The sequence below is a fragment of the Ambystoma mexicanum genome, chromosome 4p, assembly GCF_040938575.1.
Source record: "Ambystoma mexicanum isolate Mex_15411 chromosome 4p, UKY_AmexF1_1, whole genome shotgun sequence".
Classification (NCBI taxonomy): domain Eukaryota; kingdom Metazoa; phylum Chordata; class Amphibia; order Caudata; family Ambystomatidae; genus Ambystoma; species Ambystoma mexicanum.
Window position 1 is genome coordinate 1,207,614,332 of NC_090927.1, and position 16,984 is coordinate 1,207,631,315.

At 44.7% G+C, this 16,984-nt stretch overlaps 1 protein-coding gene across 2 annotated transcripts in view; it reads right to left on the bottom strand.

The window, feature by feature from the left end:
* MRPS5 (mitochondrial ribosomal protein S5) overlaps nt 1–16,984 on the bottom strand; it is an 804,837-nt gene that overhangs the window by 197,109 nt on the left and 590,744 nt on the right. For both annotated transcript variants that reach the window (XM_069606860.1, XM_069606861.1), the window contains exon 8: nt 10,111–10,168. In XM_069606860.1, the coding sequence (XP_069462961.1) occupies nt 10,111–10,168 (58 nt within the window). The remainder of the gene's footprint in view (nt 1–10,110; nt 10,169–16,984) is intronic.

A 16,984-nucleotide genomic window follows, 5' to 3' on the forward strand; every position in this document is an offset into this window, starting at 1 on the left:
CTCACCAGAACTATAACTTTTGTTATAGCAGGATGCCAATAACAAGCTACGATGGACCGCATGAGAGAAAGTGGCATGGCTTAGTCCCCCTTATCTGTATTCTGCTAATTCTAACACGAACCAGGAAGTAAAGATGGTAATAATTGGCCTGGGAAGCAGAAGAGGAGAACTAATGGAAGGAGGAGGGGAACATACAGCAGGGCATAGGGAACAGGAAGCTCTGGGTTGTTCAGCTGAGGTCCAATGTGCTGGATGTGGACTAACAGACCCAGAGGAAGGCTGGTGTAGAGCAGCATGGAGGCAGTTCAGAGAAAAGATGAGGTATTGGCTGGTGAGAGAAAGTGGCACTGTGGTGTGGGTGTATGTTATGTTAAAGGTTCTGTAAGATGTGTGAGTGAAAAGGGTAGTCGGAGAGTAGAGAGTGAGTGGGTGACTGAAAGAGTGCAAGGGGCGATTAAAGAGAAGTTTGGGTGAAGTGGCAGTAGTAGTGTGGAGATGGGAGTTGTGGTAGTGTGGAGATGGGAGTAGTAGTGTTATGGAGAGGGGAGTCGTAGTGTTCTAGAGAGGGGCGGTGTAGTGGTATGGAGGAGGAGTGGTAGTGCTGCAGTGGGAGGAGAGTAGCAGCGGTGTAGAAGGGGTGAGTAGTAGATGAGCGGTAGGAGATATACCAACAGAAGGAAATCAAGAGGGAAGAGGGAAAGCGTGAGACTACATGGAAGAAGGGAGGAGAGGAGTGTAGGGAAGCAGGGAGAAAGAGTAACACCAGGGAGAGGAGTAGAATGGTATGGGAGATCAGGCGAGTGCCCAGAGTGATTGAAAGGCACTATCCAACCAGCGGTCCCTGATAGGTGTCACCTTGATTGTTTTCAGAGGAAGTGTAGATAGACATGCATTTGCATTTAGGCCATCACCAATTGAAATATAGCTTATAGCTAGTAGGAGTTACCAATCAATATTACCAGTCTGGGGTCAAGGAAAACCCAATTTGGCTGGGACTGACCATTCCTGAGATAGAGAGAGGTTGGTGTGCTCTTGAGGCCATCTATGACACTACATACCACTGAGACAAGGAAAACAGTACTATAACGTCTACAACACTTGACGTGCACTCTAGTAGATTAATATGCAGTTCATCTTCCCCGTTTAGGACCTGCACATGGAAGACCGGATGCCACAGGGACCCTGGCTAGCAAAAGAATTTCAGTGGTATTTACTTTGACTACTTTGTATTTCTTGTTTGCTGCTTCGATAGTGTGAACCCTTTACACTATTGAAGCAGACACGCAGAGAGTGAAGTTAGCACTTTTCAGGTGGGATTCAAACCCGGGATTTCTTAAGGAATCAAGACTATATCCAACATGTAATCAATACTAATTGGACTGATGTGAACATGATTTATGCCCCGATTTTAAAAAGGCTCTTGAGGAGCTGAAACACGTCATCAACAAGGGCTCTCCTTCTGGAGATTGGTGATTACACAAAAACCCTTCGTGAACCATAAACGTGAAATTGAAATCCAACTAAATATGTGTGGCGCAGTTCATGTGTGAAAGCAACAAACCTGTGCTTAACCTCAGAGGTGGGGTAATGATTCCTCCGAACACTTTCACATACACGCGACACCTTTATAACTATCCCTAAAGAGGTCGCGAGGCCGCAGAAATTGACACCCAAAAAAGACCCCTCATCAACTGTACATTGTATTTCTTGTTTGTACACACTGATGAGGCCCAACAAGGCCGAAACATGTTTGGGGATGCTTGTGGTCTTGTGCAGAAGGGATGTGACCTTGCAGTTCGGGGTGGACTGCCCCTTTTGGGGTGGGACCAAGCCTGATTTGCATATGGTCTTTCCCCTTCTGTAATGGGTTGGCAGGTGAAGAACGATGATCTGGAGGGTTGCCCAGAGCAATGCCAGTGGTTAAGATTCATTCCAAACCTTCCAGCCATCACCTCTTTGTTTTTGCTTTCTTTGTAACATGTACATCCCCACAATGTAAGGAACCTCACAGAAACTTGCCTCTGGGTGCAGATGAACTTAATTGTGTTCTAGAAAGAGAAACATTATTGAAAGAGCAAGGTTTATAACTTTTTCTTGCACAACAAAACAGTTTTGGATGGAATGTGGGAGCCGATTCCACAGTTTAGAACCCAACACTGAATCTTTTTTCCGACATGCGAGCAAAAGCGTGACTGAGGAACCACCAGTAAATTTGTATCATTTACCATGACCATGTTGTGACTTGCTCCTTCCTCCTCAGCATTTACGTCTTCATCTCTGCTCACCCCGGGGACCAGACATTTGGGCCTCTCCCTCTTGCCCACTCCCCAATACTGGTGCAGTCCTTCGCTCCCTCTCTTGTATAGCCTCCCTGCTGTGATTTCCATGCTCCTCCCGCCAGCAGCTACTGTACCCTCTTCTATCTTAACCCACTGCTTGCTTCTTTTATCTGCCTTTATCTCTCTGCCCCTAGTCTTATGCTATATCTCTCCCTAGCTTTGCAAAGCTAGGTTTGTGCTCAATAAATATCCCACAAAAGAGGGTATCCCACGCAAGAGCACAGAGAAACCGCCCACTTGCAATAATATTTTAGCACTGGTTAAATTGAGCAGAGCTCTGCAAATGCACCTTTGGTGTGTCTTTATAGCATGTCTCTACACAGAATATATGTTGCTAAGTAGCCAAAATATGGGAGAATCCAAAAGCCCTACACAGAGCATATTTCACAAAAAACAATAAATATACTTTTGTGAAGGAAGTGGTTCTAACATTTTACAAGGCTCTGCCACGACTTTCAACACCCAATTCTCACTGGTTTCCACTCTCTGTCTGAGCAACTCATGACATGTTGGGGAATGCCCTGCCTGCAGCCCCACACATACTATTTTCCTCTGATTTCCTTCAGTTTATCAGAGCTCCTGGCCCTCTGGTGCAGAGTACAGTTACTACTACTCGCAGGTCTCCTGGGCTGAGCATTGCTTGCACTCGGTACACTCTAACCGCCTCATGGGACCCTGGTGCTGTGTCCAAACCGACTGTCTCTTGATACATACTCTCTTGCCCTTTGCGTTGATCTTTCCATCTCCTTTTCGTAATGTTTGCAGTTTCTTCACTGGTGTCTTGCCACTTGGATCTTTGAGGAGTCAGCTTCTCAGTAGAGCTCTCACACTACAATGGTTCCCACAGACATGACTTGGCAACTCAGCATCATAGCGGCATCTCATGTCATAGTTCTCTCAGCCCACCTCTACATTTGGTTTTGTACCAGCTCTTTTTCTTCACTCCATGGTGATGTGGCCAAGGTCACCTGATCAAAGTTAGGGACAACAGACTTATGGGTCAACTACTTGTGTTCTCTGGTGAGGGCACTTTGTCACGGAATGAAAAGGAGCACAACATTAGTAGGTGGTGAGTAGATGTTAAGAATTTAGTTTGGAGGCAAGAAAGGAAGGCCCAGAGGAAGGGATAGAAAAGCAAATGTCTGTGCATAAGACAATGAAAGGAAGCCTTTCCTTATGTGGTGTGTAGAGAAACATCAGAATAAATTCTAAGCAAGCATCTGAGTTATGTCTAGTCGCCCGAGGAAGTGCACATGACGCATGGTGGGCAACTTAAAGGAAGTTGGCATAACTGAACAAGGTTGGAGACGGCAGTGATAAAAGCAAACGGGTTAAGGAATGGAAACATTTGGTGCAAAAGAAGAAGGTGTCTGTTTTCAGAGACTTGGTTGAAATTGGGGGGTGAAAGACAGACATTCAATTTGAAACCCAAATCCTTAACGGTGTAGACTAAAAAGAGGAAGTCCATGAAAAGTAGGGTGCCAACAATCAGGCCCCATCAGAGCAGACTAGCCATCAACTAAAACCTGTGTTTGATGGAAGCTAAATATAAGAACATTGTTATTCAATTAGCAGAAAATTGCTGACATGCAAAACTGAAACCAAGGCGCTGTTGCACCCGGCTTCCATCCAAACCAATGAGCAACTGTGCAGTAGTAGTTGTTGAGGGAGAAGGGGGAATCTAGATGCTAAACCTCAATGTTGAAAAGAAAAGGACCGATGGAGAAGAAACCTGGGGAACCCCACAAGAGAGAAAAAGAGTGAGGTGCAGAAGTGATAGAGAAAGGTTAGCAAAAAAAGAACAAATCCAGAGTAGTAGCAGTGATGCCTCATTTTATGGAGAGGTTAGGAGGAGGATGTGGTATCCTATGTTGAAAGCATCAGAGGTCAAGCATCACTAGGTTCACAACACTTTGGACATCAGCAGCCATGCACATATCTTTAAGGGCAGCCAAGAGAAGGGACTCAGTTTGGCGCCCCAGTTAAAACACAATAAGAGGATGGAGAGCATTGGAGTTTTCTACAATGGACTATAGCTGACAAGTGACTGATGATTCAATGATCTTGCTAAGAGCAGGAAGGAGAAAGATGTGACAAGAATTTAAAGGCACGAGGGGATCCAGTGATGACTATTTGTATGAATTACCTGATGACTGCAGTTTTTAAAGAAGTGGTGAACACGCTAGAAAGTACTAACAATGGGAATTAGTGCTGCACAGTTAGGGCAGGGACATAGTTTCACAAGTCTTACAGGACAGGAATCCAGATACGAGCATACAGCTCAGTAGACGTTAGTGGTGGACCTTAGAGTACACATAGAAGTATGAAAGACTCCCTCTTCACTTTGCCACATCTTGCTTTGATAAACAACCACAGTATCAGTAGAAACAGTGATTGGTGCAGGTTTTACTTTATTGATATAAAAATTCAGAGGCAGATTCAGCTGCTAAACAGAAAGTGTGCTTTGTTTAAATAAAAAGATTTTTTTAAAAATGTTTTAAGATGCTAACGATAGAATGCTCTAAGAAGGAATAGAGTATGTGCAGGCCAGCAATGCCCTGAAGCTTTAGTGGCCATTTTGGGGACAATAAGTTCAGGAGTGCAACATTTGAGGTACGCTGGTCTATTGATGACAGATTAAGAGTTAAGAATTATGAGAGACAAAAGTGAAAGTTGTCCATGTGTTTAAGAAAGGAAGACATTGTTGGGGTCAGAAGATACCAAAGGGAGAGTAGTAAGTGTGAACTGGAGAGTTTTGGGAGCAACTTTCTTCCACGGCCCAGAGGACAGAAAAACAGGGAGGGGGAGGAAGTTCTGCAGGGATTTGAACAGTGACATCATTGATCAAATGAGAGGAAAGCATGGCAAAATGAGGATTACTAATAATAATACTAGCGTATCCACATGGACGAGCTTTGCAAGGTTGTACACAGTCAAATTGTGTAGAAGAGAGGGTTAGAATGTCAGCATGTGAGGGAGAATATGAGAAAGACAGAGACCGAGAGAAAGGGAGGCGAAAGGGAGAAGGAGAATATGAGTGAGAATGTTAGAGATCGTGAGAATATGAGCGCAAGAGAGTGACAGCGAGACAAAGCGAAAGAGTGAAAGGGTCAGAGGGCCGTGCCATTGAAATGGACCGGGAGAAAAGATGAGAAGATGAAAATTCAAGGGGAGACGAAGCATCCATTTAAGAGTTTGCAAAAAAGGAGCTGGAACAAAGGGGATGTTATACAAGCACCAAAAAGATAGGATGGGAAGGAGAAACTGAGTTTCATCAGAGGAATTTCCATGCATGAGATCAGGAAATAAAGGCTGGCGACAGCGTATAATTGCGTGTGGGAAATAATAGCCACACCTCCACTGACTGAGAATGGTCGATCAAGATGGAGCGATTGGTAGTCATGGGGCATAGCGCCAAAAATAGCAGAGCCCAAAGAGTCTTGGAGCGAAGTCTCAGAGATGAAAAGATTACGGACACGAGAGGTGTTAAGTCCAACATTTCTGAGTCATGTTAAGACACACAGCAGGCATTAATGAGGAAAGACTCAAGGCAAGAAATGACAGTGGGTGTACACATTGTGTATATGTGCATTATAAATACCCAATAAATAAAATAAATAAATAAACAAGGAGCACAGCAAAGGAAATTGAAGTGAAAGAATAGAGGCAAGCTGCTGAAGTTTGGAAGGTGAGGCAGCAGGGGGGAAGTGGACAGAGCACAGAACAATGGAAAATAGATTAAGATGAAAGATGATACTCTCTATCCGTACGAATGTTAGGTGTCTCTTTTGTTCAATCTGGCAGGAATAGTATCCAATGGCAGAGGACTAGACGGTGCAAAGAGAAGCGTGGAGGCACACAGACATGCTTGCCTTGTGCACATTTAGATTCCTAAATGAAAGCAAGCCATATGAAGTGCACCATAGCCAGGTGTGACGTGGTAAGACACAGGTTGTGGGGGTCTGTGGTTGGGATGGCATGCATGCATGAGAAGAAATGTTATGGGATACCGAAATGTTAAAAAAATAAAACTCATGTCAGGCCAGAGGTCTGAAAATGAAGAGCCACCTGCAGGATTGCTGCACGAACGAGTAGCCAGGCGTAAGGGGATGGTGTGGTCACGGATTGACCCCGCTGTTCTCAAAATGAAGAGTCTGTACTGGAGATGGCTGCTGCCTCGCTTCCATTCCGGAGTAGAATAGCATTGAGCATGCTTAAAGGGAAACGAGGCGTAGGAGTATGGTAGATAATACACCTCCACAATATTAATTTAGCAAAAAGCCTACCTCACCTTTAATGCCAAAGGCAACAAATATTAACTCCAGAGGTGATTTACTGATGTATAGCGAAAACAACTGATTAAGATAAGAGCAGAAAAATTCGGAATAAGAATGATTTTTATTACAGGAAACACCATGAAAGGAAAATCAGGAGAAAGCAGACGGAAAGGAAGGTATTAACATCATGCCATTTCTTGAAAGTCAATATGCACTTATAGAAAATCCATATAAATGATGGGACATCAACAGAATGAAGCACATTTTAAGACAAGCCAGGTAGGGATAGCATGGTCAGCCAGGGCTAATATTAGAACGTAAAATGCTTGGCAACTTGCCAAATAGAAACTGCTTCCATCTTTAACAATGGATCATTGTAGTGCAAGGCTTTGCATACATCCAGATAGACCACATTTCTTTTTCCAAAGCTCTAAATCCCTGTGCCCTTGCATCTCAATGCCTAGACGAGGGCTCTTGCACCCGTTGGCCCGCCAGATGTTTTGGACTACAGCACCACTAGAAATAGTCAGCAAAAGCAAAGGTGAGAGGTCCTGGGAGTTTAACTCAAAACATTTGGAGAGCCACTGATTGTAAGCGAACAATGAAAAATCCTAGCCACTGACTGAGAATGGCAATGTTTATATTTAGGCCCCAAACTATAGATTTAGGGCAATCATTTTAAGATTAGTGGGTTAGAACTTCGACGTCCACTCTAGGTGGTGTTGTAAAACACTGAGATTTCATCTTGCATGGGCTTCTAATTGGGGAAGAATGTGCGTCAATACTATGCACTCTCATCTCAGAACCATCTAGTTCTTCTGAGAACGCGTTTCTACATTACATTGTAGGTTCTTTGCACCCAAACCCTTTATTGGTTTGCATGAAAATCTAATGGGAGTGTTGTCTGTGAGATATGGAGAATACTTTGCGGAATCCAACTCTGGCTCATACCAGTCCATTCCACAAATCCCATATGTTTGCACGGGTAGCCCGGACAGAAACTTGTGTTCTGCACGTATGTTCATGCTGCAGGGACCAGCTTAGGCTGGACAACACGCTTGTATTAAGTGAGCAATTTCAATCTGGGTTTTTACCATGTCAATAGACCATAATAGAGTGCAAAGATACAAGATAGAAATTGCTAAATGTGCACACGGCTTTTTAACGTTGCGAAAGTTACTGTCGTCGCACAAAAGTGCTCAAACCGATTTCCAACAAATTGCTTGCTATGGAAAGAAGCCAATACTGGCAATGGAAATATTACAAATTCAGTTTTGAGTTCGGTATAGTCTAAACGTTGACAGATTCAGGCAAGAGCCACAGAAATGGACCACCATATGGGGAAAAGAATCCAACAGACGGAATACACACATGCAGGCTTACGGAAGGTAGGCAACTATCGGGAGGTCTGCGGAAAACCCCTGTAGTGCGCACTCCTTCACAGGATAACGTGATGCCGCAAATAACCAACAGAGACAGGACTCTGCCAGAGCGGCATACTTCAAACAATGTAAATGTCGATGAAAGAATCGATCTTTTTTTCTTTAAAAACCAAGATCGTTCATGCTGCCCATAATTAAACAAGTGGCAGGGTAAGCAACCATAGTAAATGTAAGAGGCGTGTGAATCATTACAATAGAACTCGAAATAAGGAAAACCCATGTTTGCAGGAAACGCTTACCATTAAAAAGCAAGAACAGCACTCCATCAATAAAGAAAACAAATCAAGTCCTAACGAGCCCCTAAACTATTCATATCAAAATCTACCATTTAGATTAGACAACACATGTAATAATGGCATACTCAAAATGCATTGCTAACATCATAGGTAAATGTTAAATAGATATCCTGACAATTACAAATATGGATACAAGATCATTTGGGGCAGGTGAAGCCCCCCCACCCGACTGTGCAATCTTGGACATCAATGGACGATAAAGTACTGAATGAGTGTTTCTCAGACACCGAGGAAGTCATGGAACTGGTTCACTAACATTTTAATTGCACATTTTCTAAGCTCTAAATTGCAAACTCAGAGACCTAGGAAAATAATATTACTACTTGCAAGTGATTTAGGGGACAGAACTGGAGACAGTGCGTTGATCGACTGGACGTCAGGGAATGCAAAACATACTTCCAGTTTGGGATTTGTATGGCTTGGCAGACTCCTTGAAAAATCGGTTACTCAATCGTTATAATCCCAATACTCTGAGACATTACAAAAGGCTATCTGATGGTCTGGGTCTTGACTACTAGGGCCTTCTAATAACTGGATGCACAACAAGCAGTCGGGCAGACATTTTCAAATAAACGTTCCACCTGCATATCGGGGAGTAAACAATTCACAAACAACCAGTGTCCAGAACCACTACTATCTGATAAGGAAGAATATTCAACTATTAATGATTGGACCTGCTGAAAACACTTCTTAAAAGATGAAACTGCCTAAAACATTAGTAAACCACAACATTACAGAACCATTGTTTGGTGTGTAGACATTAGATCAAGACAGGAGGGTGGGAATAGGGAATTACTTTAACCCATATAAAATATATATTCTCAAACTGTATGGACTGTAAAAACCCTTAGGGAAGAGATCCTTGAGAAGGAATAGACTTCAGGCTATTTGTTATATGTCATTTTAACAAAGACCATGAGCTCAAAGTGATCATTACTGACCTACGGCTTTGGTAGCTAGCACAATGTAGTGTGCCCTGTTCAAACAGAGAGGGCCTGAATTCCAACCTTCTCTGGCAAGCCTTGATTTCTATTTGCTCTTACAACCCTAAACACCGGTGTTAGACCAAAACCGTGAGCTTGAGCTGAAACTGCTGCCTCTCAGAAGTCCAACCTTCATCTCTCAACATGGGACTCATTTAGCTCTCTCAATCAAGGTGACAATAGTAGTGCTGCACAAACCCCCCAACAATGATTAAATGGCAAAAACCAGTCGCTGTCACAATCAAAACGTGACATTCTGGAGTATGTTTCGAAAACTCCCTAGAATTAGGGCAACAACAACCATTGCCAGGGTTTAGAAAAGCAGCAAAGACCTGGAGGCCAGCTTGAGACAGGGTTGTGTCCATCAAGGTGTACTTGCCATGGCCAGGTGTGTAAACAATTTTCTGGTCATTTGATGGTCTGATTGGTCAGAATCATCCACTTCGAGAGGATTTCACCTTATGGCAATTGTCCACGAGGTAAAGGTACAGTATGGTCCTGGTAGGGTATGGCACCATCTACATGGGCCAGAAACTGACCTCAGTTGGCTGTAATCCTTAAAGGTATTGCCCATTTCAGCACCTCTGAAATTCACCCGAGTTTATTAAAGACATAGAAAATAGTTACTGCAAACTATGACCTGGAACTTCAGCAGCAAAGGGGACATTACATGTCAAATACAATCACATGCAGTATTAATTACTGTAATCACAAACTAGTCCACAAGACCTGCAAACGGTGCTAAAAGGGTTGGCAGTCTTCATTCTACTTACTTGTGTGGTCCTGGTATCTTTCTATGAAGTGTAGACGATGAAGTGCACGATTCTTTGCCTGGAGGTAGAAGAAAAACAAGTTGACGTTCAAAGTAATATCAGAGTAACTCTGCTGCGTCAGACTTGGTAAAACATTGTGTTCTGTACTCTGTTGCTTTTGCCCAGCTAATCCACAAGCATGACTTCACATTTGTGAGCAGTGGAAGCAGGGATGGCCATAGCTGCGGCAGCGCCCCGGCTGTTGTGATAGGCCCGCCCCCTGGCGCACCCCGGGTCAACGAGTGGAAGGGGAAGTTGGAGAGGGGGCAGGAGCAGCACATTTCTTTTCTAACTCCCTGCTCCAGCTCCTGGCTGAGAGTTAATCACTGGATAATTCCAATGAAAACTGCCCTGCTCCCGTGTCAGAGCGAGGAGATACTCATCTAAATAGGGTGCTGCGGGCACGTTTAATAAAAGGGTGCCTGCCGCGCCTTCTCCCACTACGCCAGCTCCGGGGAGCCCTTGAAAGACTCCTCCGAGCTGGCACGGCGGGGGCCTAACGGCGCCCTGGGCGGTCGCCCGGCCCACCCTGAATGGAAGGCACACACCAGCCGATGGAAAAATCAGCGCAAAACCACTTTGCCTCTGAATCTTTCTGAGGAACAGGATGAGCTCTGTTCGCTGACTGGGTCAGACGTCTAGCAGACTTCCAGTGGCTTAAGTATTATGATATCTGGCCCAGCATAGGTACAGTGGTTCTCACTTCCAGTAAGTGGCCTGGCAGGACCTTGAACAGTGCTAACAGCTTGATCATACTTATCAATGGCAGCAACTACTCCTAACATGCACACATTCTACGAGAGTGTAGGCAGGATAAAATGGAATACAAGTAAAGTGAATTCGAGAATAATATTTAAATGAAGGTAGATATTAAGAGCGAAAGGAAGGAGAGATGCAGAAGAGATCAAGCACAATTGTTTGGTTTCTGTTGAAGGTGCCTTATAATTTAACCAATAACAGGTTTATAGAGGCTGAAATAAAAATAATGTACTCATTGTCAACATATGTAACAGGGGCGACAAAGGATTTACCCTTTACTGCAAAACAATACCCTGCATTTCAGAAAGTCACTTATCACAGATTTTTTCTCACTGCAAATATGCAAAACAGAAACCGAATGGTAGCTCCCCACCATGTGATGAAATGCACAAACCCCGTTGTCCATGCGCAAGGTTTAGTCACACCCAAAATCTTGCATTTTCTGTCCCGGAGTGTATGATATGATCTGAAATTATAGTTTATTTATGTAGCGCCCATACACAATGTGTTTCAAAGCGCTTTAAGGGAAGGGAACAAGGGAAAAAACAATGACATTCTTACAGGCCATGAACAGTAAGGATGTGAAATTATCTATCATACTCGGCCTGCGACATTTCAGATAGTGCAAGAGCTAAGACACAGATAAGGAAGGGAGGGGGGAAGTGGGAAGGAAATGGAAACAGACAGGCAACTACAGTACTAGGCCTGACGACGTTTCTGGTAGAGCCGTAGAAAAACAAAAAGGTGAGGGCGAGGGAGCAGAAAGGGAGGGGAGTAACAAAACAAGCGACTATTGTACTAGGCCTGACAACATTTCAGATAGAGCAGGATGGGGGCGTGGGGGTGACAGTAAGGGGAGGTGGGAGGAGACAGACGAGGTTACTATCATACTAGGTCCAGGGACAATTCTGATAGAGTAAGTGCATGGCAGAAAGTAAGGGGAGGAGGGGGGGAGATAGGAGAAGGGAGAGCAGGGGAGAACAGAGTGTAAGCAGTCAAAAAGAGTGGATAAGCAAGAGGGGAGAGCGAATACAATTGCAGAAGTCAGTAGTAACACATCATGTTACAAGCCAGGATACAAGATGAAGACGGGAACAGCATGATTCAGGGCCACCACGAGTACAAGATGCAAAGGAAGTCCAGCATGAGAGTTGAGAAAGGGTGACGCACCGTGAATCAATGAAGTCCATAAAAGTCAAATCCAGCATTGGCCACAAGACTGTGATGGTGAAACCAGAATGTATCAGGACAGACTCATGCAGAAGTAGGCTGGAGGGGGCCAGTGGGGGAAGCTGGGTAGAAGAATCGAGCAAAACAGGCAACATCTGTATGTGAGAAGGGGGGGCACAAGGGAATATCACGGGGGACCAGAGAGGGTGGGGATGGACTGTGGGGACAGAGGGTGTAAACACATGTTGGTGCATGCTAACCTGTCTGGGTCCTCCTGTTCCGAACAGGTTCAAACAGGAATTGCCCTTTTCTTTGTTTCCCCTTCGCTTTGGACGCCCGGGCGAGAGACGCCCTTGATCTAAGAGTTAAGAGCAGGAAGAAAGAGGCAGAGCTAAGAAGGTCGGTGGTGCTTAGGCCAGGTGACCCAGATCCACTTGCACCTGCTCCACACAGCTGCAAATGAAGAGGCTGCAGGGCTCCTTAAGTAGGGAAAAGAGCAGCCAGCAGGAAGGCACCAGGTGGGCAGTGCTTGCTAAGTGGCGGTGTAGGCACCGAAATCTATCCCTGGCATTTTACCTGCCCTTTAAACAAAATATTTCGTCTTTAAAGTCGTCATAAACCAGCTTTCTACTTTTTTTTAATGTTAACTGTTACTACAAAGTGGACTACAAAAAATTGTGCTTTCAGTCTTAATTGAATGGAAGGGGCTGCGACTAACACATGGCACTGGACACTTCTGTTTGTATTATGCAGTACCCTCCCGCCTTTGAACGGGTAAGACACCTACTCCAATGCAATTCAAATTGCGACTATTTCATTCTCATCACGTTTTATTAAATCAGAGAGGTAAATAAAACTTTTTTTTTCAAGTACAGGTCCGGGAGGATAGCTCTGGGGCAACCAGTTTGTTTTGGAATGAAGACAATCAAAGCAACAGAGGTTCAAATCCTGGTCCCACGTTCAAGACTCGTCTCTGGTGTCGCACATAAGACAAAATGAATTACAGAGTCGGCGGTTATGCATGATATAGTGCTTTTGGAGGTAGCATCCCACCCTCCTCCCACCTCCAACAGTCAACAAGAAGTCACATGGCAGTAACTGGGGCCAGTAAAAGCGACTGCCCATCACATTACATCTTACAGTCACATGACAACATGTCCCATGCCATTCTGGTGCAACAGATAATGCAGGCATTTAACTAGTTTGAGTCTCAGATAACAATAAAAGCCAAGTTCTTTCTGCCTCGGTTCTCCGGACCATATACTCCCACAATGCCACCATCGAAGCAGTCTAAATGTTCACCTCCTACACCAACATATAATTTGCATCCATTTAAAAGCTAAGCCCATCACCCCCTTGATTAAGCAAAGCGGGTGTCCTGATGTAAACGGCCATTTTGTAGGGGAGATTTTTTTTTACCAAATGTGTCGATTAAACAACTATTTTGCGTGAAAAACCAAGAGCAACGTGTCGAAATGTCACTCTCAAGGACAGCATACGATCGTCTTCAGGAGAACTTCCTTCGGCGTGGGGACAAACGAGTCATGCTTGTTCCCCCGTGAAAGGCTGCCCACACACCCCCAGTGAGTCCATTCACATGGCATGCATTCCCCAATACAAAATAATAAATAAAATGATTTTTTTGGCGTCTGCGCAACAACTCATCTGTGCTCACAGCACGGACGGAAGGAATGCCAACTACTTCCAGGCCCTTGGTAGCATGGTGACTTATTCTCATTCAAAATAATGTGTTCAATGGAGACATGCGTTGTCTAAGTGATCGGTACCTCCACGTGCAGCTTTATCGTCTGAATCTCTGATACTGTTTGAGGCCTAAACAGTGGCACTATAATATGTATCAAAGGCACAACGACTTGGAACGAGGAAAGGAGCCATGTCCAAAAATCATTCTCTCGCGCAGTAAAAGAACGAAGTAGCATGGGTAACAATTTCCCATTAATGTTCAAGGTGTATTTATCTTAATAAGTCAACCAATCAATACCACTAATGTACAAATGTTTAGTAGAGGCAGGACTGCACACACTTTACTTACTGTGAAAATTAATCAATGCTAATATCGTCATGCAAAGCAAATGATTGTAAACATGAAAACTCTTACCTCACCCTCCCAAACTAAAAAAAACAAGCGTATAACTGGTATATTCCATCACTGCCCGAGTGCCAATCTACAAAAAAGGGCAAGTTGCTAAATGACTAGCCAGGGAAGGCAGGTCTGTTAATGGATTTGCTGAATTGCTTTTTGCACAAAGCATAACAATTAATAGCTGTCATTTTATACCCCGCTCTTTGTAGGATACTCACTAATAGTCTTTAAAAAAAAAAATATATATATGGGATACATTACTCACCGTAATCGTATTTCTGATGCTTGTATCTGCTTAGATTCACATGCTGTGCATAGGCCGACATCTAGTGGAAGCTGCGGAGTATTACAGTTTGTTTTTCGAAACTCGAAAATGGGCGTCGACACAGGCGTGCCAGTAATACTATCCCTACTGTGACGTCCACTGTACCCAAGATCCCTCACGCGTCTAGGATCCTCAGATTGTATTTTTTCTGACATGAGGAAGCATGAGGAGTAGCGCGAGTACAGATAATCCAAGCAGATAGACAGAAAGGTAAGACTACAAGCAATCATGCGCCTTCTCTCGGAGGGGAGGAAGGGTGGGTCGCATGTGAATCTAAGCAGATACAAGCATCAGAAATACGATTACGGTGAGTAATGTATCCCTTCTGAGGCTTGTGGAATCTGCTTAGATCACATGCTGTGCATAGATTAGCGAGCAGTACCAGAAGAAGGAGGTGGGATGTGAGAAGGGTCATGAGCAAACAGGTGTCTTAGAACCGCTTGTCCCACTTGTGTATCTGTCTTGGAATGAGTGTCAATGCAGTAATGCTGAGTAAAAGTGTGAATGGAGCTCCAAGTAGCTGCTTTGCAAATGGTGTCGAGGGGAACATTTGCAATGAAAGCCAGAGTGGCCCCAATGCCTCTAGTAGAGTGGGCTCTTGGCGTAAAAGGCAGAGTTTTTTCAGAAAGAGAGTAACACAGCTGTATACAGTTGATAATCCACTTCGAGATAGCGCCTTTAGAGACGCGATCTCCCTCTCTGCCTGTAGCTACGGAGACAAACAGTTGATCTGTTTTCCTTAGCGGTCTGGTTTTATTTACATAGTAGAGGACCGCCCTACGCACATCTAGGGTGTGTAGTTTCACCTCAGCCGAGCTTTGCGGGTTCTGGAAGAAAGCCGGAAGCTCGATGGACTGGTTTACATGGAACTTTGATATAAATTTAGGTGAGAACCTAGGGTGTGTGCGTAAAACCAGTTTGTCTTTATGGATAGCAAAGAAAGGATCCTGCACTGACAGAGCCTGAATTTCACTGACCCTTCTTATAGAGGTAATGGCTACTAAGAAGGCCGTTTTATAAGTCAGGTGTTTGAGACTGCTTTTATGCATGGGTTCGAAAGGGGGGCCCATGAGCTTAGCTAGCACCACATTAAGGTCCCATCCTGGCGGTGGGTTCGAAATAGGAGGGTGAAGTCTCTTTACTCCTTCCATGAAGGCTTTAACTACTGGTACTTTCCACCACGACACCCTGTTATGGGATGTGGTGTAAGCCGAGAGGGCTGCCAGGTGTACTTTTAGAGAGTTAAAAACCAATCCTGCATCCAGCAGGTGGAGCATGTATGTCACAATGTTGGAAGGAGTGCAATTAACAGGGTTGATTTGTTTATTCTGGCACCAAATAACGAATCTCTTCCACTTGTCAAAGTAACAGTGCCTAGTGTTTGGTTTCCTGGATTCTTTTAGGATGTCCATACACCTCTGTGGTAAATTGAGATGTCCAAACTCTATGACCTCAGGAGCCATGCTGCCAGGTTCATTGAGTTGGGTTGCTGGTGCACTGTTTGACCTTGTTGCTGGGACAGTAGGTTGTACCAGGCTGGAAGTTTGATGGGCTTGCACACCGCCATCCTGCGTAGGTGTGGAAACCATGGTTGTCTCGCCCACATGGGAGCAACTAGGATGAGCGTCATCGATTCCTTGTTCATCTTGTACACCACTTTCCTGATGAGAGGAGTTGGTGGAAAAGCGTACGCAAACATCCCTAACCAGTTCATCCACAGGGCGTTCCCTTGGGAGTCTGGCTGGGGGAACCTGGATGCAAATCCTGGGCATTGTTTGTTTTCGCTTGTGGCGAATAAGTCTATAGTGGGGAAACCCCACTGAAAGAAGAGATCTTCTACGATCTTTCTGTGAAGGACCCATTCGTGTTCTTCTGGGAGGGAGTCTCTGCTTAGAGCATCCGCTAGGGAATTGAGCTTCCCTGGAACATGTTGCGATGACAGGAAGATGTTCCGTTTGAGTGCCCATATCCAGATTTTCTGGGCAAGCTTGGACAGATTTGGCGAACGAGTCCCTCCTTGCTTGTTCAGATAGAACATGGCTGTCGTGCTGTCCGTCAGGATCTGCACCGACAAGTTTAGCAGATGGGGCTCGAACGCCCAAAGCGCTCTGAATACTGCCAGAAGCTCTAGCAGGTTTATGTGGTTCTTGGCTACTGAGTGAGACCAGAGACCCTGAGCTGTGTGGTGGAGATGGTGAGCTCCCCACCCAGTCAGGCATGCATCTGTAGTCACCACTGCTTGTACTTCGGGATCGTAAAAGGTTTTTCCCCTTGCGAGATTCTCTCTTGTCCACCAGTGTAGGCTCTGTACAAGTGTTGGCGAAACGACCACTAGATCGTCCCACTGACCACTTGCCTGAGACCACTGTTTCGCCAACCATTCCTGCATGGGACGTATGCGCAGTCACGCGTGGGGGACCAGGTAAATGCATGACGCCATCATGCCCAGTAACCGCATTGCTTTGCGTACCGTTATT